Source organism: Equus quagga, chromosome 2 (genome assembly GCF_021613505.1).
Source record: "Equus quagga isolate Etosha38 chromosome 2, UCLA_HA_Equagga_1.0, whole genome shotgun sequence".
NCBI lineage: Eukaryota > Metazoa > Chordata > Mammalia > Perissodactyla > Equidae > Equus > Equus quagga.
The window spans coordinates 152330737-152353119 of NC_060268.1; the positions used below are offsets into that span (position 1 = coordinate 152330737).

The window sequence follows — 22383 nt, forward strand, 5'->3', positions numbered from 1 at the left end:
AGCCAATACGGAGGCAGAGCTGACTCTGTTTCTGACTCCCTCGCACTTTTCCAGGGCATTTTCAGTCTTATTTAGACTTCTAAAGGTTGAAACTACAGAATTTTCATGTCCTTGGAGACACACCCTTAACAGCCACCTGATGGATCCTGATTTCAGTTTCAACTTTGACAGATAAGATGAGACAAAATAAAAGCCCAGAAAATATACAAATCAGAGAAATAGAATCTACCCTAACAGGCAGGGAAGTCCTGAACCACAAGACGAGCAGCTCCGTTTGCAGAATCCAAGTTCTCCCAGGGTGGGGTCATGACATGAGAATGTGGGCTGAGCCTCCATCCAGGGCCAGGAGAGTCCCAGGGAGAGCCGGTGAGAGCGAAGCAGAAGATGCAGGGCCGCTCCAGGAGGGTCTGCTCGGTAACGCTGGGGTCGGTGGGGCGGCATTTCTCACATTGCATTGTTAAGGCTCTGACAGCTGATCCTTTACATACATACACATATACAGACATATATTATTATTAATAATAATACTTTGTGGTTTTTTGTTGTTTTAAGGGAAAAATATTCCCGTGCATTTCTCCTACCTTTCTTTGTATTCTTTTTTTTTTTACTCCCAGCAATTATTTTAATTAGACATAGTCCTCTGGGGCATATTCAGATCTTTAAAAAATATAACCTTTAACCTTTTGCAAATACTTTGTTTAAAAGGATGTGGATTCATCCCAAAGGAATCCTAGCACTTGGGAGCTATCTCAGCTCTCACTGAAAACCCTCGTGCACTGTCCTGGGGTCCATATTAACCAAACAGGACGTAGGGTTACGTAAACATTATTTAAAAATTATTCCAACATAAATACTCTTTTAAAGCTAACATACCACAGCTTTTAGCTCATAATGCCCATAGATGCCTTAATGAAATGCCATTCAAACTACCTCACTGTTTAAAGTGTACCTGGAGGTTCTAAAACTATGTAAACAACATCCTCTACACTTCTCTGGAACAAGCGCCGAGGGCGGTGACTTCCGATCGCAGGTTGGTGATTGAATATGAGTTAGTCTGAACACAGTTCCCAATGAACTCTTTAACCTGGTTGGTTACAGGAAGTTAGTCCCAGGTTGACTTGTTCCACAAGGTGTTCATTCTTACATAATTTATAATTAACTCATTTTCAACAGTGTTCACCCCACAAGGGACCTGAACTCCTGCCTCGTAAGATGTCTTTGCACGTCTTGCAAATGCAGTTTGACCCGGTTGTCGAGGAGGCGAGGTTAACCACAGCCAGTGCCTCCAAGGCCGGAGGAAGAAACGTTCTCCTGAGCCCACGGAATCCCGAGCACAAGTGGAGTCTTCCCAAAGTCAGTGAGTGAAGGAGTATGAGGAGGAGCCAGGATTTACTCTTCTTGGCAAACGGGGGACTCTCAGCAGCAAATGTTCTGCTGGAATTCATAGTGGATGCCCCGGCCCCTAAGGCAACCGGGGGCACGGGAAAGCCAAAGGAGGCAAGGAGACCCGAGGACGCAGGAAAAGGTCTCCTAGCTTGGTGACAATGATTCTCCCTCTGTGCACTGCTTACGGGGATGCCTTTTTTAGTCCTGACGTCCATATTCTCAGGTTTCCTGGTTGACATGTCCCTGGCAGAGAGAAAGCAAAAGTCTCCAGCCAAAGCTGTGAGTAACAAATCAGCCATGGCCGAGCTTTTATCCTCATTGCCCAGTGTACACAGAAGACAGCCTGAGTCTCCAGGACACGGTCACATTGCTGGCACCTTGGAAGCACATCCAGAAATAGAAGAATGACCAACCCAATAACCAGTCTTTTGCCCCATAGGAGCCAGGGACAAGCAATGGGTACAAAGAGACATAATGAATGGTCAATGACTTCAAACAACCTTCTCTAAAAGTCCACAATTGATAACGTTGCAGCCAGAACGAAAGGAATATCTTCTCTCCTCCTTGTTGGCCAAACTTCATCAGATACATGTCTCCAAGACTAGATTTTGAGTTTTTGTTTGAGAAAAATACGGTACACTGTTTTAGGGTAGATTGACAAGGTGCCATTGTTATAAAGACATTCTCAGTTCCTGTCTGTCAAGAATATTGACGTTATTTCTTCATGTGCAGGGCATCCTGGAACTTGGTGCTGGTGTACTGGGCGTGAAAACCTTTCTTGTTGATGGTGTCGTCCGTGTGAAATCGAATCATCAGAGAATCCCCTGCAGAGTAGATTTCTTCCAATGGCTGTGGAAAAGAGACAGGAAAACCATGGGGACCTTGAGTCAGTTGGCTTGGTTGGAGTTTAAAAGAAGGAGGATGGGACAGAACCTTACACAAAGACCCAGGAAGGCTGATGCTGCCATGGGGTGGCCCTGGAACCAGAGACTCTGAAGGGCATCAAAGCAAGCACTTGTTCAAAGGAAAGCATTGCAAATTCTGCTCCAGAGAGCTCCCCACGTACTGCTTTTCCAAAGACGATCCTAGATGCACGGCTCACATCAATCTATTATTTATTAAGTGCGTAGATTTATTAAGTGCGCTGCTCTCTGAGCTATCAGATCTTATCTCATGTAAATTTTACAACAACTTTATAAGACAGGTGGTATCTCCATTTCATGCTTGAGGAAACTGAGACTCAAGTTCACACAGCTGGACAGGACCCAAGCTCAGGTCCTTCTGACAATAGAGTGTGTACCGTGAGTCACTCAGCTCTAGGGTCACCATTGTGATGTGTGTCCCAGGAGATGTAAAACAAAGAGCATTGTTTAGGCCTATGCCCTGTCCAAGGACAAAATATGGGATGGAGTCACTATATGTGTCAGAAAGGTTTTGCCTGGTGGTCGATGAACGGGAGCCAGGTTCTGGGGATGCTGTCTGCCAGATTCCAGTGGAACCAAACTGGGCTTCCCACGCATGTCACTGCTCAGGACCCCCAAGGTTTTCCTCTGCACATGGACCCCCCAGTTTGAAAGACTCTATCCATCAAAGGCTCTGCCTTGGTTATGTCATACTTTGTCATTGTTTCTTTTTGGGAGGAGGAGGGAAGATGAAGGGAAATTATTCAAAGACTCATATAAATGCCAGTTTGAAGTTCTGTTTAGCACAAGAAGCACTAGTGACTCCAAAATGACTTGATGTAAGTCCAGCCAATTGCAAAGAAACCTGAGTGATCTGCCCCAGAGGTGGAGAAAAGGCAGATGCTGGGGGCCCAGTGAGGTGCAGCCAGAGAGAGACCAGGACATGTACTGGCTGGTCCACACACTTCACTGAGCATCAAATATATGCCAGGCCCTGTGTCAGGCACTGGGAAAATAGTGAACAAAACCGGCCTGCCCTGTCCTGGGCAGGTGGCCCAGGAAAGAGGTGATAATGAGAAAACGATGATGACCTTGAGCATAACTATTGTGTTTATAGTAAGACAGTGACTTGTAAGTTTCATAGGCATTTGGTTTTGCTTGGGGAGAGAATTGTGAATATACGGAATATGCAAAAGTATAATTAAAAAATTAAAAGAGCCTGAAGGCCAAATAAAAATGCAGGAAGGGAAACTTTGCAAAGATAAGAGGAAGGTCCTAAAAGGAAAATGCTCTTACACAGCTTCTCAGGAGAGGCCTTCATGAAGTGGTCCCCCATGCATCCCAACCTTCTCTCTGACTATTTCCCGCTTTGCTCCAGCAGAACGGGCCTCCTGGCTGGTGCTATTAAGTGGCAGGGGTAGCTAGGACTCAAACTCGTGCGTCCCATGCTCTGACTCGTCGCACATTGTCCCTGGCCCGGCATCCCCGGGACTCACCCCCGAGCCACAGAAGCGGCCAAGCCTGGGCGCCGTGCTGTCATAGCCGTCGTAGGCCTCCATGTAGTCGTAGCCACAGTCGGCCTCCTCTTCCACTTCAAAGGTCCGGAATACCAACTCCACGCCATAGCCGTCCTCCGCCACGATCACCCAGTCACACTGGGCCTGGCTCGGGTAGTTGTTGTCCCCAAACTGGGCGTGGGAATAGAGCTCCTTGGTCTGCACTTCAGCCTTCAGCCTGCCCCCACACTCTGGACGGAGAGAGACCCGTGAGGCTCCCTGGGCACCGAGAACCCATGCGCCACCCACACCCACTACCCAACCTGGGACTTCTCTCCCCACACCCTCCAGACAGGCCCGCTTTCTCTGCAAAGCCGCCTCGTGCCCTGTGGGAGAGCACGCAAGTCTCACCATCCCATTTTACAGAGGAGCAAACAGAAGCCCATGAGTTTCAGGGCTCACAGGGGTGTCCAAATTGGCCTTACACGCCAAGGTCCTATGCTCCCGGGTTGGGCCACATAAGGCCTCTGGGAATTCCTGAGCATCTACTGAAAAAAGCTGGCTGCTTGGATCTTTACCACTTAACTCCCTGCAAGTGCTGGAAGCCTCTGAGAAGGGCTCACACCAGCCAGACGGACTTACTGTAATTTGTAGTTTCTACCAACAGAGGGCAGCAAAGGCACATCAGAACTAGGGGTGAGCGCAAACCTAGAAAGCTCAGGACAGGCTGGCTGCTCCTTAGAGAGTGCTGACCACAGCCCAGCTCTGAGGCCCCTGTGGGTGTCACAGGTGAGCTGCGCTGGGACTGTGGGCTTGTATTCTGTAGCCTCGGCTTCTGGGTTTTTTACTAGGACAGTAACTCTTGTTGGCCTGGGTCCCACACTATCTTGTGTCTAGGTCACTAGAGACCACATAACATAAATGGATAAATGAGAATGACCAGAGATTAGAAAGCACCAGGAATTTTGGAGGCAAATTTCCTCCACTGCTCGTCCTCGGCGTCAATGTGCTCCATGCCCCCGAGGGACCCAGACAGCTCCCCCCACCACCACCACCATGAGGTGGCTCCTGCACTGTCCGGTCACTCTCCAAGGGCCAGATGGCCCCAGTCCTGTCCCGCTGCCAACTCTTAGCTCCGTGTGTGCTCTGGCTTGGAATTCCTTCCAGGTCTGGGCCGTCTTTGAGAAATTTCAAATTCCTGAGATGCGAGTGGCAATGAAATGGGCATAGACCAGGGCAGGATGCCTTCTATCCATATTGCCAGATCCCCTCTTCATTCTTCCCCACCTGCTCCAGGCCCCAGGAGGCCCCAGGAGGCCGGCCTCTAGGTCGACATGGATGGGCCCCCTTGCCCTCTGCCTTCAGGTTGGGTTTAGCCACGGGGAGCACCAGCAGATCAGAGGAGGGAGGAGACAGAGGTCAGGGGACTGAGTCCCAGACTCTGCCTGCCTGGTTGCCACAGGCTGTTTGACTGAAGCTCACAGCTCCTGTCCAGGTCTGTCTCCAGGCTCCAGGAACCGCTCCCTCTTTTGGCATCTGGGCCTGGGGCTAGTAACAGCCTTGCAGTTCCCAGCCCTGGTTGCTGCACTGTCGCCTGTGGTGTCCCCACACCCTGCCCACTCCTAATAATAGTCCCTTATTAAATTCTCCTCAAATAATGACTCTATCTGAGTGTGCCCCCATTTCCTGCTGGGACCCTGACCCCACCTCAAGCCCCTATGCTCTATCTATAGGGACAAGAGGGTGAAGTCACCAGCCAACGGCTTCTAAACTCCCCTAGGGGAAGCTAGAACCTTTCAAGGAGCTTAAGAAGGTTCTGTAGACAATGAAGTGTTTCCTGCTAGGCGAGGGCAAGGCAGACCACCTCAGGGCACTAGTTGTTATTCTGTTTTACCAGATTCATGTTTTCTGGCTCTGAAGAAAAACTGGGGGAGGGGCTGTTAAACAGATCAGAAAACTTCACAGAGTCCCATGATCATGATCTCCGATTCTGAGGGGGCCGTGGGCAGCCACCACTTCGCCAAAGGGCCACAGTCTAACGCCAAGATGAGAGTCAAAGTCAAGTCCGTGGGTTCCAGTCCCAGGAGGCAACAATTTAATGGCTAAAGAGCAGAGCCCTTTTCTTACTGACATTCTTCTATTTAACAAAGTAGATATGTAAGTTATCAGCATATATATTTTCCTCCAAAGGACTGAATAAAGCTATTTACATTTTCAGTGGAGGAAAGAATAATGGGGAACAGAAACATGTTCCATTTTCTGGAACTGGTCCGTGGAGGGTAACCAGGGCTGCTCTGCCCCACTCAGCTCCCAGACTCTGGATTTCACAGACCAGCAAAACTACAAACATGTTTTTAAAGGAGGGATGGGAGGAAGGAAAGGAGGAAAGAAAGGTGGCACCAAAGAAGGGTTACCCACTTTAAATGTTGTCAGTTAAGGACATTGAAAGAAAACACCCCTTCGAGCTATGGTTGCCCACGTTTCACGATGAAAGGGACATGTCATCACGCCCACCCTCCCCCCATAGTCAGAATAAGAGGCTGGCCTGTCCCTGCCCGCATCACCTATCCATCCCACGTTGGCGTGGGAATGAGCTGGAGGCCGACGGCCGCCGCGTACCTGTGCTGTGCACGGCCTGGAAGCCTTTCCTCTGCACTGAAGCATCTGAATGAAACCTGACAAACAGGCTGCTGCCCGAGGCCACCGTGGGGTCCGGCTTCTTGCTGCCGCAGAAACGGCCGAGGATGGGGGCCAGGCTGTCGGGCCCATCGTACAGTTCCAGGTGGTCATAGGCACATTCCTGGTGCTGCTCCATCTCAAATTCATTAAACATCTGGGGACGGGAGAGCAGAAAGTGAGGCAAGAGTCGCTGCAGCCAGGAGGTGCACTTCTCCAGGGGTGGGAGAGGACCCGTGTGGCAGGACACGCGTCTGCCCTGCCAGCTGTGCAGGGAACGTGGGGCCCATGGTGACGATGGCGACATCTGCAGAGAGGGTCTCGACTCGGCCCCTCTTTCGGTCCCCAAACAACCCTATGAGGTAGTTACATGAGCTATGGCCGCCACGACCGCTTTGCAGATGAGACGGCCGGGTTTCAGAGTTTAAATGCTTGCTGAGGTCTGTGTCCTTCCAGCATATCATGCAGCTTCTCCCTCAATGATAAGAACAGCAATGACTGGGTGCTCACTTTGGGCCAGGAGCTGTTTTAAGCCTTTTACAAAGATCACTTCATTTAATCCTCATGACCCTGTGATGTGTCTGCCATTATAATGCCCTCTTCACAGAAACTGAGGCACAGGGCTGTCGGATGACTTGCCCAAGGTCACCCAATAACCAGGAGGTCTGGCTGCAGAGTCCCTGCCCTTACCCTCTGTGCTGTACTGCGGGGTCCTGCAGCGCAAATGCTGTGAGTGACCCTAAGTGTACGCTGCACCGCACAGTCATCCTCATAGTGGCTGACATTCGCTCAATGTTTTTTCCATGCAGAGCTCTGTGCCAAGTGGTTATGGGCATTTTCTCACTTGATTCTGATCACACTGAGGGAAAAGCTATTATTATCCCCAATGTGCAGAAGGGGAAACTGAGTCTTAAGAAGTTAAGTGGCTTGCTCAAGCTCACACAGCTAGTGGAAGAGGGAGCTGGGCTTGACCCCCAGGTGGCCTGACTCCAGCCCATGCTTCTGACCATGGCTCCCTCCCCACTGTTCTCCCTAAAGACTGTCCCCTGAAGCTGGCCAGGAGAGCCCCACAATTCCAGGCCATGACCCCAGCTTTGCAGCCCCAAATGTAGGGCTTCTCAGGCCCTGGACAGATGACTGGCCAATGGCCTGTCCATGGCTGGGAGGGAGATGTGATGAGGTGAGAGGGGATAGTGTTCATGAAATGAAGACTTGGACCAAATGACAGAGTGGGGAGCGAGGACATTAGTGTGGGGGCTCAATTCACATGAAGGGGCTGGGGTGCAGGGCAGGGATGGAGGGAGAGAGGGGAGATCGGAGGGTCCATTAGCAGTGGGGCTTTTGTAGGAATGACAAACACACTTGAAATGGGCAAAGCTCTTCACACCTAATAGAAAGACGGCTGTGGGGCCAGAGACTGAGGGTGGGGACAGTGGGCAAGAGCAAGAAGGAGAGTGCATCAGCACCAGCACTGGTGGGCCAGGGAGGCGGGGAGCTCCCCAAAGGTCCACGGGACACCCTGTGGCTGTCCCCATGCAGTGAAACACCAGCTTCCACCCGCGTTCTACAGCAGCAAAAAGCACAATCAAGATATCCACCGGGGGCTGGCCCCGTGGCCGAGTGGTTAAGTTCGCGCGCTCTGCTGCAGGCGGCCCAGTGTTTCGTTGGTTCGAATCCTGGGTGCGGACATGGCACTGCTCGTCAGACCACGCTGAGGCAGCGTCCCACATGCCACAACTAGAGGGACCCACAACGAAGAATACACAACTGTGTACCGGGGGGCTTTGGGGGAAAAAGGAAAAAATAAAATCTTTAAAAAAAAAAAAGATATCCACCATCCACTTCCCAAGAAAGTTTTTTAAAAAACTTAGTGCATATATGTATGAACCTCCGATAACTGAGGTCTGGACTAACTGTGCAGACCTGTGATCGTTGCTCTGGTTCTTGAGTCTTGTCAAGAACCAAGGGCGGACTAAAATCTTGCGGCCCTTCCCCAGGAGCGCCGCTTCCAGCTGCGCAGGTTGCGCGTTTCCAACGCCAGGGGGCGCCATGGCCCCGCCGTCCGCAGAGACACACGCCGCCATCGCGAACATTTTCCGGCAGGTGGCAGTCTTGGGGAAGGAGTGCTTTCTCTAAGGCACGCTCCTTAAGTCCCACTCTCCCAGGGTCAAGGCTGTTTTGACTGACCCAGGAGAGCAGCCGCCGCCAGCATTTCCCAGGCGAGCAGCCAGGCACGGGAGGTGCCTGCTGTGATGGTCAGGGGCCCTGCCTTCTCCGCCCTCGATGCCCCGGGCCTGGCACAGAGGCCCCAGCACCCGCGCCCCAGCCTGCGAGCCCGTTCTCCCACCTGTCCTCACCGCGCTGGCCCACAAACACCCCCGCAGGACCCCAGCGATGGTCTATTTATCATCGCGTTCTCCTTTATTCTCTTCCATTCTCCCCGCATTATTGGTCCATAATTCAGGGCAACATCCATATGCCCTTTGAAGAGCTTACTCATCTCCAGAGTCAGAACGACCCATTTAAAAACTGTCTGTCTGTGTGTCTGTCTGGAGTACAACTTCTCCAACTGGCAAGAGGGCTTGATTAACGCTCCAGAATCTGGGAGTCCCTGGGAGCTCAGAAGTGAGACTCGTACAAAGACTCATTCCTCCTTTGAAATAACGGGGTATGGTGTGGAGATCACAATCACACGCCTGGATGGGACTTTAAAGAAAGGCTTGGGAGATATATTAATTTTTAATTCGAGAGAATTAGCGTAAATAACTTAATCTCCTATTGCTAATTGAAAAGAATGTAAGTTGCAGAAGAATATGAATGAGTCCACTTGAAAAGTTTGAACAAGAAAAAGAATATATATTTTTTCCCATGTGTGTACATACGTGATTGGACGTGCACAAGAAATTTCTGGAAGGATTCACAAGAAAATGTTCAGAGAGGTCATTTCTAAAGTGGGCCTGGGGGTCCTGGAAACTTTTGATTTCTGCTTTCCAACCCTCTGAACTGATTACCTTTTTACCTTGAGAATGTATTGTCTTGTGAAACATTAAAACTGGAGACAACTGAATTTCAAACAGCACTACAGAACTGTGCGGTGGGTGCCGTCACACTGGCACCACTGTGAACAGCTATTTATAGGACTTTCCTCACCGCCAGCGGGGCTGAGGGCTTTACGTGTGTCCTCTCTTTTAATCTGCACCACAGCCCCGTGAGCTCGGTCTCCCATCATCCCTGTTTCCCAGATAACAAAACTGAATCTGGGAAATGTTGAGTAACTTCCCCCAGTTTCTGAGCCGGGAGGTGGCTGAGCAGAGACTTGAACCCATGTCTGTTTGATACTGAAGACCACAAACTACGAAAATGACTCACGAGTTTCACCCGGTGGCCCGCGGTTGAAGAGATGGTCCAGGTACACTCCCTCCGGCTGGGGTATTTGTCAGGCCAGTTGGGGCTCGCCAGGGTCCCCTCTGCACTGCTGATCTTGTGCGCACAGCCAGCTGGGGGCGAGGGGGAACGCGTGCAGAGAGAGAATAATTCACTCTTGGGGAGCACCGGAGGCATCCTAAGAGAGCCTCCTCCCCTCGCTGTTATTGCCACATGGTCATTAGCAAATGTGGGGGCAGGGGTCAGCCTGAATCAAGGGTCCCCTGGCTTAGAGAGTGGCTGATTTGTTTAGTTTTGCTGCCTTCCTGGTGGTAGCTCAGGAGCCAGGCCATCTTTCTCGTTATTACCGCTCACGTCCTGGTTATCACTGGAAATGTGGGAGAGTGAATGGTAAAGACCCCGGGCCTAGGGGTCAGATGGACTTCAGTTCAAGTCCTCGTTCCGCCACTTACCAGCTGTGCAACTTTGGGTACTTAGATAAGTTTCGGTCCCCTTATTTGTAAAAGGGGCGCCAACCTTGTAGGAGGGACATGTGGGTTAAATGAGATCATGCATGTAAAAGGCTTAGCAAGGGCTCACAAAGACCACTACGCCTTCCGTCTTTTAGGTTTGCAAAGCAGTTTCACGTGGTGGCTACAGATGTTGTTCTGGTTACAGTGCCACTAGCAGAGCGGCCCCATGACTTGCTCAGTGAGTAGAGTTTTGGCCAATAGCTAGAGCTTGTCCTCCTCTGTGTTGAGCACTGTGGTAGCATTTTGAATGCATCCTCTCATTTAATCCCTTCCACTTTCCAAATGAGAAAATAAGCTTAGAGAGGGTAAGTGACTGCCGGTGAGGGGTGGAGCTGGGACCCGAGCCCTGCCTTTGCTGTTACTGATCAGGAAAGCGAGAGAGCTGAGGAGGTGGGCCTTGTGCCACTGCCATCTCCAGGGCCGCCCTGAGGCTTCCGTTGGAGGCAGCTGGAGGGGCGGTTGAGGGCGGGTCAGAGGGTGGAGGACAGCCGTTGCAAGGAGGGGCCTGCTCATCGTGCCTCTGCTCTCTGGCACACAGAGAACAGGTGCCAACCAGGATGGGACGGGGGCTCAGCTCCCTCTGCCCCACCCTGGGGAAACTCATGGGAAGGCAGCCTCTGTTCAGCTGCTGGGACCTTAGTGGAGTTTAAGCCCCTCCTGGCCTCCCCCACGCCACAGGAGGCAAGCCTTGTTCTGGCCCAGGCCCACCTCACAGGGGTGGGACGAAGATTTGTTAAGTTCCAGAATGACAGTTCTTCTAAGTACTTCCAGCTCACCTCTCAACCCAACCTGTGACCACCCATGTCCTTGTCACAGGGTTGGGCTGCACCTTCCGAAGATGTCTTAGCTCATCCTCGAACACTCCAGGTAGGCCCTGACCACACTCTGTGCACCCCAGCCAAATCTCCTAACTCTACAATGTTTATCCCACGGCGGGAGTCAGGTCTTCACACCCTCCCTCGCCCTGATGTCCCCTGCAGGGCTCCATGGCTGGGCCAAGGCCTGCAGGCCTGTGTGTGTATCAAAGATGCTCAAAGTCCCTGGGCAGGGCTGCGTAAGAGCAGAGGGAAGCTTCTTCCAGAAGGGCTGAACATTTAAAGCCCTCTGGCCCTGAAGAACTCCCAGGAGTGAATGGAGCAGGGAGCAAGGTTTTCCCAATTCCATTTTACTACTAGACCTGCATATGATAAATAATATAATGACATAGATGGCTGATATTCACTGACATTTCAAGTGCTTAATATGTGCCAGGCTGTCTGAAATACTTTCTAGGCATTCTCTCATTTAACCTTCACAAAAACTGTTAGAAGGGGCTATGCTTAGTCCCTTTTAAACAGAAGAGGAAACTGAGGCTCAGAGAGGTTAAGTAACTTGCCCAAGGTCGCACAGCTAGTAAGTAGCAGAGCGAGGTTTACACCTGGGTAGTCTGATCCTGGAGCCTGGGGGATAATAACTCCAGGAGCGCACCTGAGGGCCCCTGCCCACCTCCTGAAGGAGGGAGCTGCCCTGGGGAAAATCACTCTTCAGCAGGAGGGCGGGAGGACGGAGGGCGGGTGCTCTCAGTCACACACACACACACACACACACGCACACGCGCACACACACACACACACACACACACACACACACACCCTGGGTGGCCAAGTCAGCCCAGCCTGGCCGCGGTCCAGCCTCACCCTCTTTACAGTCGTGCCCATTCTCATGGAGCCGGTAGCCATTCCGGCAGCGGCACAGGTAGCTCCCGAATGTGTTGATGCACTCGTGCTGGCAGCCACCGTTGTCCTTGGCGCACTCGTCCTTGTCTGGAGAGATCAACGGACTCTTCTCAGGGCAACTGCCAACTGGAGGACGTCCCTCACAGCCCAGAACCCTGCTCAGAAGTAGCCTCCTCCAGGCAGCCGCCCTGATTGCCCGACTCTGCTTACCCCCTCACTGCGGTGGGGGAGCATTTGTTGGATATTACTTGGCCCTGGCATATATTGAATTCCCCATGCACCTAAAGCACTTTATTGTATATATATGTTCTCCACCTCTGCTCCTTATCAAAAACAAGGAGCACCTTAAAGGTTAAGCTAATACTAATACTAAAAATAACAATAATAAAAACAGCTACCATGGAGTGAGTATTTGCTATGCGGTGGGCACTGCCCCAAGCACCTTCTATACATTATCTAAGTTAATTCTCACACAACCATAGGAGGGAGGTGCCCGTGCTCCCATTTTACAGGTAAGGAAACTGAGGCTGAGAACGCCCACGTGCCCAAGGTCACCCAGTGAGCAAGCGGCCTGTGTGACCCAGAGGCCTGAGCTCATCCTCCAGGCCCCCACACCACCTCCCGCCTGTGGAGTAGGCAGCGTGCGGGCCACAGGCCAGACGGCCACGTGCCAGCCCTGCTCCATCACATCCGCTGCTGTGACCTTGGGCAGTCCCTGACCTTTGCCTCAGCGGCCTCACCCGTCAAGTGGAGTCAACAGTGGTTTCCTTCCCGCAGAGGGTTGTTGGGAGGAGGAAATGAATGAGTCGGGGAAAGCTCTTAGAACAGCATCCAGCCCAGAGCCGCGGTTAGCTTTTGTTCCAGACTATGTGTGAACTCCAGTGTTAGCTGTTGTTGACATTGTGGTTCTTGCAGCCGAGCCAGCGCGGTGCGCAGCCCTGTCCCAAGCCGACTTCAGCCTCTAGTGAGTGAGGACCAGCCTCGGTCCCAGCCCCCACTGGGATAACTTCAGGGGCCAGGCGGGTCTCACTCCCCTCTCCATAGCCTCTACCCACTGGGGGTCGAGTGTTACCGAACACTTTGTATTTGTTACACCCTGTGATTTCATGAGGACAACTTAGAATCCTTAAAGAACGCTTAAAGAGTAGAGAGGAAGCCCACGCGAGACTTCAGCTCTGGAACCCCATGCTGGAAGAGGCCAGACCCTGGAGCCTTGGAGAGAGCACGGCCACGCCCACATCCGGATCTCAGCCTGGGGCCTCGGGAACAGTGAGAATACATCTCACTTGCTTCAAGCCCCCCGGTTTGTGGTCATTTGTTGCGGTGGCCGTACATACATATCTATCTGCCAATATCACAGAGCCTGGATCTGCAAGCCGCCTCCGAGGCGGGGTGCTGTGAGGGCGGGGTGGGGGGTGGGCAGGTCCCCAGAGGCCGGGAGCCCGCAGAGCCGGGTCGCCCCCTCCAAACCCGCACACCTGAGAAGAAGTGGGCCCTGAAGCCGCGTTTGGAAACGGTGTTGTCCGACTTGAACTCCACGCGCATGTTGTTGCTCTGCGAGGTGATGACCTCGGGCGTCTCGGAGCCGCAGAACTTGCCGTGCAGCCTGGCGTCGGGGGACAGGCCGCTGCGCACCTCCACGAAGTCGTATTTACAGACCTGCAAGCGAGCGCCGTGGGCAGCTGCCCGGTGCCCGCCACCTGCTCACCCCAGAGCCCCGGCCGCCGCAGGACCCCCTTCCTGAGAGCTGCGCCATGCCCGGTGGCCAGACAGACTCAGCCAGGTCCACTGAGAGGGTCCTCTCGACTCTTCGTGGGATCCCTCCAGCCCAGGGTGCAGACGTGGGGCGCACCTAACTAGCACTCTGGCTGCCACGGTGCTTGTCATCCCGTGGCCACTGCCCAAGGGAGGGAACAGGCTGTGTAAACCATCCTGGTCCCCAGCTACACCTCAGCCCCTCCGTTCCACTCAGCTGGACACAAACTCCCCTGATTCTTACCCCAGGGGACCCACCTGTGCTGACCACCTCCCACCCCCAAGACCCGCCTCCTGTACTCCTCTCGATTCTCCTTGGATTTATCAGTGAAGGACCACAGCACTCTATCTGCAGAGGACGACGTACTGCTGAAACTACTACACCAAAGGCTCCTCGGACCCACCGAGCCAAGACTCCATGACTCTGGGAAGCCGCCTCCCTGCCTGCCAGCCCCTCCCCGGGTTCCAGCCCTGAGCCACATCCCAACGCCAGCCCTGATCAGTCGGTGCGCAGAAACGTACGTCATTGCCCTCTAGTTCAAACACTTCGAACTGAAGGGAGATCCGGTACTGGGTGGGGGCCACCACCTGCCAGACGCAGTTTTTGTTTGTGGGGTACTCCTTCGGCCACCCAGGACTGGTGATGGTTCCGTTCAGCTTGGTGATGAAACCGCCACAGGCCACTGCATGGGGGAACAGAAGCAAGATTCATTTGGTTTTAGTTCCGAGTGACTGTGATTTCCCCCAAGCAGCAATAAGCCCTGCTGTTCTTTAATAAAAAAAAAGTTAGACAATCTGAACTGATTAATTCAGCATCCTTTCTTCTAGTCTCACTGTTTCAACTAAGGATTTGGAGGGATGAAGTTGAGGACAAGTGTTTACTGCTTTAAGAATGATGATGAGGCCTTTGTGTTGACCTGTCACCCGGTGGCATACATAGTTGTGGACTCCACATGACTTGGACCAAAGGAGAATTAGAAATGTTTGCAGCAAGTGATGCGATGCACCTGGCTTACATTAACAAGCAGAGTCGTGCAGGCGGGCAAGGAAAACAGGACACCACCAAGCAGAAATGGAATGAATGAAATGTGCTATGAGTTGAGTCCCACCCAAGTGCTCATAGTTTTTCTTTGCTATTATTTTCCACCTTAATAATTATGTGAATTTTTCAAGGTCACAAAATAAACCATGCCTCCAATTGCACAATTTCCAGGGTAGAGTCTGTGTAATTTGGGCAGTCCTATTACATTGGTGACTTTATCGAGTTTTTCTCTCTCCAAAAAGTAGGTGGATCATCCACTATACTTGTCCATTGTCACTTCGCAGCCAGCCAGCTGCCCCATCTCTGCCCCACTTCTCCTAAGACTTGTGCCCCATCCCCTCTCATTCCAGCTTGGCAGGTCCGACACCCACCTTCACATGTCTTCTTATCGGCTGCCAGCTCGTAGCCAGGATCACACACGCACTTGTAGCTGCCCAGAGTGTTCACACAGCGCTGCTCACACCCGCCGTGATCTGGCCCGGAACACTCATCTACCTCTGTTAAAGAGGAAGGTGACCCCCGTTAAATCATCACAAAGCTGCCTGGTCTACTCTCCGTCACCTTCCACATCCCAGGGTCCCCAGCAAGTGTCCTCTAAGGACAAGAATGGCTCCTGGTGACCACCTTTCAAGGAGTCCCATGTCCTTGTCTGAGAAACTGACAGCAGCTACAGTAAAGGGTGGCATCTTGAGAACCCACAAGAGTAGCTCATTAGCCAGAAGAAGGGGTCCTCTGAGAGGCGATCAGGCCTGGAAATTTCATTCTTTGCAGGGTTCAGTCAGTGGTATTCATTTGTTGATTTTGCAAAAAATCTCAAAGGTTCCATGCCAAAGCCTGAATCAATTTTAATGCCATGGAATTGGGGTTCTCCCCGTGCCAAATATGAAACTTTTTGGGGACATTAAATAAAGGGTAAAGAGAAAGGGACACATTTCTAGATGAAGATGTCTAAGTATTCTCTGGGGATGGAATAGGAACCTGTGACTTAGCATTTTATAAATAATCTAAAGAGGTGGGCCCAGGGAAAGCTATAGAAAACCCTGGGCTCTTAGGGTAGTCAGCGCTCCCAGGAGAACTGCAGGAGGAGGCCACAGCTAGACTCAGTTAGCAGGGAAGTCCACTGGGATTCAGCACCAGCAAGTATCTAGTGATGTGTTTGGGGCAATTAAATAATAGCAAGTAGGAGGCCAGGTGTGCTGTCCAGAGGCAGAACATGGGAGTCATTAGAGAATCTCCTTGGACATGTCAGCCCATGCACCACTGAAGAAAAGACAAACCCAAGCATTGGGCATCTTCAAGAAGAGTATTGGAAATAAAAGGAGGGGCCGGCCTGGTGGCATAGTGGTTAAGCGCACGTGCTCCCCTTTGGTGGTCTGGGGTTTACAGGTTCAGATCCTGGACGCGGACCTAGCACTACTTGTCAAGCCACGCTGTGGTGGCATCCCACATAAAATAGAGGGAGATTGGTACAGATGTTAGATCAGGCAACAGATGTTAGCTCAGAGCCAATCTTCCTTGCAAAAAGAAAAGATCTAAGAGGAAAAATCATTATCTTCTATTACCTGGCTGTGTTGTACATCTACCCCTGAGGGAGAACATGCAGCTGTGGCCTAACAGAGTTGCAGAGTTTAGGGAAGGGACAGCTAAACACTGAGACATCTTCCAAAAAAAACGCCAAAAGCCCAATCCAGGAAGAAGAAGAGGGGGTGGGGAGTATTGGGTCACAACACCATGGAAGGCAGGAACAGAGGAATACAGAGTTGTTCACAAAATCTTGAAAGACCACATTACACATAAAATAAGCAAGCCAGGACATCTTTGAGTTGGCAAAGAAAGGAAAAGATTCCCAGGCCTGCCACCTCGGCAGGGATCCTTTCAATCACATTTCTGATAGCCAGCTTTTCAGACCCAGCCTGAAAACACCCAGAGACAGGGCTCTCACTGCTTTTCAAAGATATTTCTTATCTTTTGAAATTTGAATTGTGAAAACTCTGACTCCTGGCAACTTCCAACTCATTGGTCTTGCAGAAAATGCAAACCCTTCAACCATAATGCCTCCCTCTACTCTACCCTTTTCCAACCCAGATAAACCCATTTCCTTCCAATCTCCCTTGTCTATGACACACAAAATGCTCATCAACCTGGTTGCTTTCACTGGGTAAAGGACAGTTAGTAAATATCCCATCATTTCACATAGTGGATAGGAAACTTAGGTAACTCTAAGAGCGATGCGTTCTTGGGCTCAACGAAGGCTTAAATATGTTGGGCAGTAGGAGAGACTGGGTTTACTAGACATGCTCTAAGCAGGGGGTTGAAGTTGTCCTAGCCTCAAATAAATGCAAGTCTTGAGTATGCTAAAATAGTAAGAGTCCTGTAATTATTTATTACTTTACAACAGGCAAAGCACTTTCTTCGACATTTGCTAGAAAGTATAGAAGGAGGAGAATCGATGATAAGGAGAAATGGAAAGAGTCTCTCCTTCAGAGTGAACCAGATGACCTGGGTTGGATCTACCAGTGGATCTCTCCACAACGAATTGGGTGATTTAACCTCTCTCAGCCTTCCTGCTGCTTTAAAATGAGAATCGTACTGGCTTTTAGGGTTGTGGTGATTGAAAACGATGCCTGTGAAGTACCCAGCATATAGACACTCAGTACACAGGAGCTATCACTATGGACAACAGCAGGGTTGCTTTTGAAATTCCAGTGGGTGGAGAGACCCAGTGATGGGGGTAGTGAAAATGATCAGGTTACCTGGGCATACCTGAATCACATAAGAGTAGAGTAGTGCAGGCCTGAGGAGGGGAGAGAGACAAGGCAGGAACAGAAAGAAGGAAAATGCGTCAAGGATGGGCCAATAAAGGAAGACTAGATGGACAGGAGGGCAGCACAGCAGAGCCGAGAAACTAGCTGGTGGGCAAAGGGTGAGGGCAGAAAGGAAGTGCGGAAAGAGCCCATCAAAATAGACCAAGATAAACAAAGGATCAAGGTGGGGGGTGAGGGGAGACTCTGATGTCAAAAGATACTATGGCTGTGGCAGGACACACATATGTCATAGCCAAGGAAGGGAGGACCGCTGACGAACAATTCTGGCACCATCTTAGCCACATGGAGGAAGAGAGACTGGTGGAAGGGATTTGGACCTAAAGCAAAGGGAATGTAGTTTCTCCAGAGACTAGAAGAGTAGAGGTTTGGCCTAAGAAGGTGGGTGAAAGATATGTGTTTACATCTGAGCTCTCCAGAAAGAGCAGTGGGATGTCTGGCCATTTCCAACCCTGCTCCAGCTTGGGTGGATGGTGTGGAAGTGTTCCAGGGGCCCTGCTCTCAGTGGGAACCTGGGTGTCCTCCGCATCGCCTCCAGGCTGCTGTGAAGTAGCATCTGCTCCAAGCCCACTGGCTCGTGCTTGCTCTGGGCTACAGTGGCCAAGGCCAAGCCTTCCAGGAAAATCTGAGAGAGCGTGGGGGTGGCAGAAAAAGCTGAGCCAGGGCTCAGCTTTGCATAGTGGGAGCTTTGGCTTCTTTGCCTTCTTCAGGTGGTAGGAGTGAAAGAAGAAACCATTCTGTGGTTAGACAATGAGATGACTCAGGTAGGATCCCAAAAACTGCTTCAGAGAGTGTCAAAGAAAGAGAAGGCAGGGCACATCCCTAAGCTTTTGAAGAAGTACGTTGAAAGAAGCCCTCATGCAACACCCTATGGTGGGCCATCAGCACTGGGACAGTGGAATGTGGGGATCAAGGTAGCAATCTTCATATTCTGTACGTTCTGTATGTGGGGAGTGTGTGACCAAAATGGCCCTGCCAACCCTCAAATGCTCCTGCCATCTCCCGAAGTAACCAGGGATGTGAGGTGCTGTGCCTGCTGCTTGGCCAGCGGGCTGTGAGTGGGACTGCCATCTGGCACCAGGAGAGGGATGCAGAGGCCAACTGGCACACTGGTCAGTGCCGTGCGCCAGCTGGGCTCTGGGCAGAGCCTCCTGCCAACCAGCACCCAGGCAAGAGCTTCTTTGACTTGATCCAACTCTTCCACGTGGCCTTTGTAGTTACTCTTCTGGTTTCTTTCACTGGAGAAGTCCTGACACATGCACTGGGTACTGTGTGTTCACAGGACATCCTACTGATGGCCTCTTGGAAAAAGGCTGGACAGAGAAGCTGGCTGTGCCCAGTCTCTAGACCTGTGCTGACCCATCTGGTAGCCACTAGCCTCATGTGACTATCGAACACTTGAAATGTAACTAATCTAAATTGAGCTGTGCTGTGAGTGTAAAACACACTGGATTTCCAAGAGTCAGTATGAAAAAATTCCATAAAATATCTCATTAATGTTGTGTATATTGATTACATATTAAAATGATAGTATTTTTTGATATATTGGGTTAAATAAAGTATATTATTAAAATGAATTTCACCTGGTTTTTTAGGTTTTTTTTCTTTTGGTAAGGTGGCTGTTAGAAAGTTTAAAATTACATACGTGGCTCACATTTGTGACTCGCCTCCTACTTCTGTTGGGCCTTGTTGCTCCAGACTGTGGTTTCCACCTCATTCATCCTCATAGGAACCCCAAAATGTAGGCAGAGCAGGTAGCAGGATGCCCAATCCACAAATGAGGAATTTGAGCCTCATTCATTCATTCATCCATTCATTCCTTGCTCACTAAGTATTTACTGAACCCACTGTGGACCAGGCACTAGGGATACAGTGGAGAAAATATCAGGGATGATCCAGTCTCAGGAGGAAAACGGGTTCGCCTGAGAGTGGATCGCTAGTGAGAGATGCAGGCAGCACTGGAACCTGAACTTCAGACACTAAATCCAGGGCCCGGTTCCCTACACTCCCACAGTATTGAGAAGGCAGAAAGATGACAAGCGTCAGAATCAAATCACAAACACTAATGAAAAATTCAAATCCCTTCACTTGACTTGCCTGTGGCCTTAGGTCTCTGTACTAGAAAGAGAGTGGACTCTGGGATTCTACAAGTCTGGGGTCTAGTTCCAGCTCTGCCACCATAGAACCTCAGTTTCCTCAATTTGAAAATGGCGGTAACAATAACGCCTACCAAGACGTTGTTCTGAAGACAGGTGAGATAATCATGTTGTTTCTGGGACACTCAATACATGTCTTTTCTTTCCCTTTTAATAGATCCCAACGAGGTTTCCACCAGTCCTGGTTCCTCTTATAAGATTCAAGGTCAAGGTCAATGTTGTATATTTCTTCTTTTCTAAATGTGGTTCTCTGCAGTCCTCATTAACATAAAAAAAGGCGTCAAGCTGGGCCAGTGCCCCAAGTTAGTGTAGAAGAGCCTCAGTTAACACCTTCAGGGGCATCTAAGATGTTTGCAAATTAAAATGTCCTTGAAGTATGGAGGCTGGGTAACCTGACCCCACCCTCATGCCAAGTGAGCCCCTGCTCCCAGGTCCATGCTCCCAGGTCCATACTCCACGGCAATGTCATCACCCGTGTTTGCTTGCAGGTCTCTGTCACCAGCTTGAGCTCTTGAGGACAACGACTGTGTCTTCCTCTGTGTCCCCAGCTCCTAGCACAGCCCTGACATAGTTTGATGACTGCTGAATGGATGCTAAATGTGGAGGAGGGAGAAGATGGCATCTTCCAATCAGCAAACAGAGCTGGTTATCATGGTTACTTAGAGCCAGCCAAGGCTCTCGACTTAGGCCCTCACAAACCAGTTTAGCATCACAGAAAGAAACATCGCTTTCCACTGTGCTGACTGGCATTATCAGTAGAGCTGCCACAAAAAATGCAGGAGGCTCAATTAAATTTGAATTTCAGATGAACAACCAATCATTTCCTAGCGCAGTATGCAATATTTGGGACATACACTAAAAGATCATTCTTTATCTGAAATTCAAATTTAACTGGCATCCTTTTTTTTTTTTTTTTTTTTTTTTTGCTAAATCTGGCAACCTTAATCTCCAGCTTAACTGGTCCTCTCAAAAATGTGCATCGCTGATCATCAGCAGAACCGCGGATTAGGTGTGGGTGGGCCAGTGCCAATTTCTTATCAGTTATCTCACTGGAAAGGAGCCCCAACACCTAATTTACTGACCTAGGGGTGGAAGTCAGGGGAGGAGAAGGACAGGAGAATTAAAGTAAATAGAATTAGAATAAAACTTCATAATCATTCATGACATGGAAAGCAAAATAAGGCCTCCCAAAGCGGTCCACATCCTAGCCCCTGGAACCTGTCAATCTGTTAACGTTACATGGCAGATAGGACTTTGCAGATGTGATTAAATTAAGGTTCTTCAAACGGGAGATTAGACTAGATTGTCTGGGTGGGCCCAATGTAATCACAAGGGTCCTTATAATAGAAAGAAGGAGGAGGAAAGTCAGGGTCAGAAAAGGAGATGCGGCGACGGAAGCAGAGGTCTGTGATGTGGTATGAGAAAGGCTCAGTGGGCCACTGCTGCTAGAAGATGGAAGTGTACCATGAGCCAAGGAACGCAGGGGCCTCCTCTAGAAGTTGGAAAAGGCAAGGAACTTTGACCTCCACAACTGTAGGACAATAAGTTTATGTTGTTTTAAGCCACGAAGTTTGTGGTAATTTGCTACAGCAGCCCTCGGAAACTGACACATGGCAATAGGCAAGAAGAAATGGTCAGGACACTTTTTCCAGAGAGAAAACTAACCACCTCAAAGACTCCTTCATTAGCAAAGACAATTAATGGGACTAAACTTTATACCATGTGTGTTCGCTTATGCAATCTTATTTTCTCCTGACAACAGCTCTCCAATAACCTGGTAGTACCATTTCTCAATAACCTGGTAGTACCCTGTTTCAATAACCTGGTAGTACCCTTTCTCAATAACCTGGTAGTACCCTTCTCAATAACCTGGTAGTAACCTGTTTCAATAACCTGGTAGTACCATTTCTACAGGTGGAGGGATTGGGGCTCAGACAGCTCGTGGAACTTGCTCAAGGCCACAAAACCAGTGTTGCTGCTACTAAGTCAGACAGGGGCCTCTCCAGGCTGGGAGACACATGGCGTATTCAATCTTGACCAGGCTGGGGTGGGGGCTGTGAATTTCCAGGCATTTCAACTAAGACTGTCGTGTCCTTCTTCCCCACTACAACCACTAGCTGATTGCATTTGAAATACACTTGCTGTGGCCTGGCTTTTTTGCTTGGGAAAGAATTAAATTTTGTCTCCAGTTATTCAGAGCATTAGGATTCTTGTTCTGTTTCTGCTTGGGTTTTGCTCTCCCCAGATGCTCAAGACAGAAAAGATAACAATTCCACAGACTTGCGTGGCACTTGTCGGCTTATATAGCATCTCCACAGCCACCGTTTCATTGGGGCTTCACCACTGGTTACGGGCAGATTTCCTTCCCCTGTTTTAAGAGGGGAAACCGAGGCTTCAAGAAGGACAAAGGGCTGCCTGCTCAGGGTCACATGGCTTGAAGTGGGTTCTTCTGACACCCATCTGCTTACGTAGAACCTGGGAGAAGAGGCTAAAGAGGGGGCCGATGGGGAGATTGGGAGACAGGGAGGGACCAGCAT

The 22383-nt window shown here is 50.4% G+C and overlaps 1 protein-coding gene across 1 annotated transcript in view; it reads right to left on the reverse strand.

The window, feature by feature from the left end:
* Positions 1–2100: 2100 nt before the first annotated feature.
* Positions 2101–22383, reverse strand: part of TLL2 (tolloid like 2) — a 131900-nt gene continuing 111617 nt past the window's right edge. The window contains exons 14-21 of the mRNA XM_046654590.1: positions 15240–15365; positions 14349–14509; positions 13550–13730; positions 12033–12158; positions 9830–9957; positions 6404–6617; positions 3785–4035; positions 2101–2235 (exon numbers count right to left, since the gene is read on the reverse strand). Of these exons, the coding sequence (XP_046510546.1) occupies positions 2101–2235; positions 3785–4035; positions 6404–6617; positions 9830–9957; positions 12033–12158; positions 13550–13730; positions 14349–14509; positions 15240–15365 (1322 nt within the window). The remainder of the gene's footprint in view (positions 2236–3784; positions 4036–6403; positions 6618–9829; positions 9958–12032; positions 12159–13549; positions 13731–14348; positions 14510–15239; positions 15366–22383) is intronic.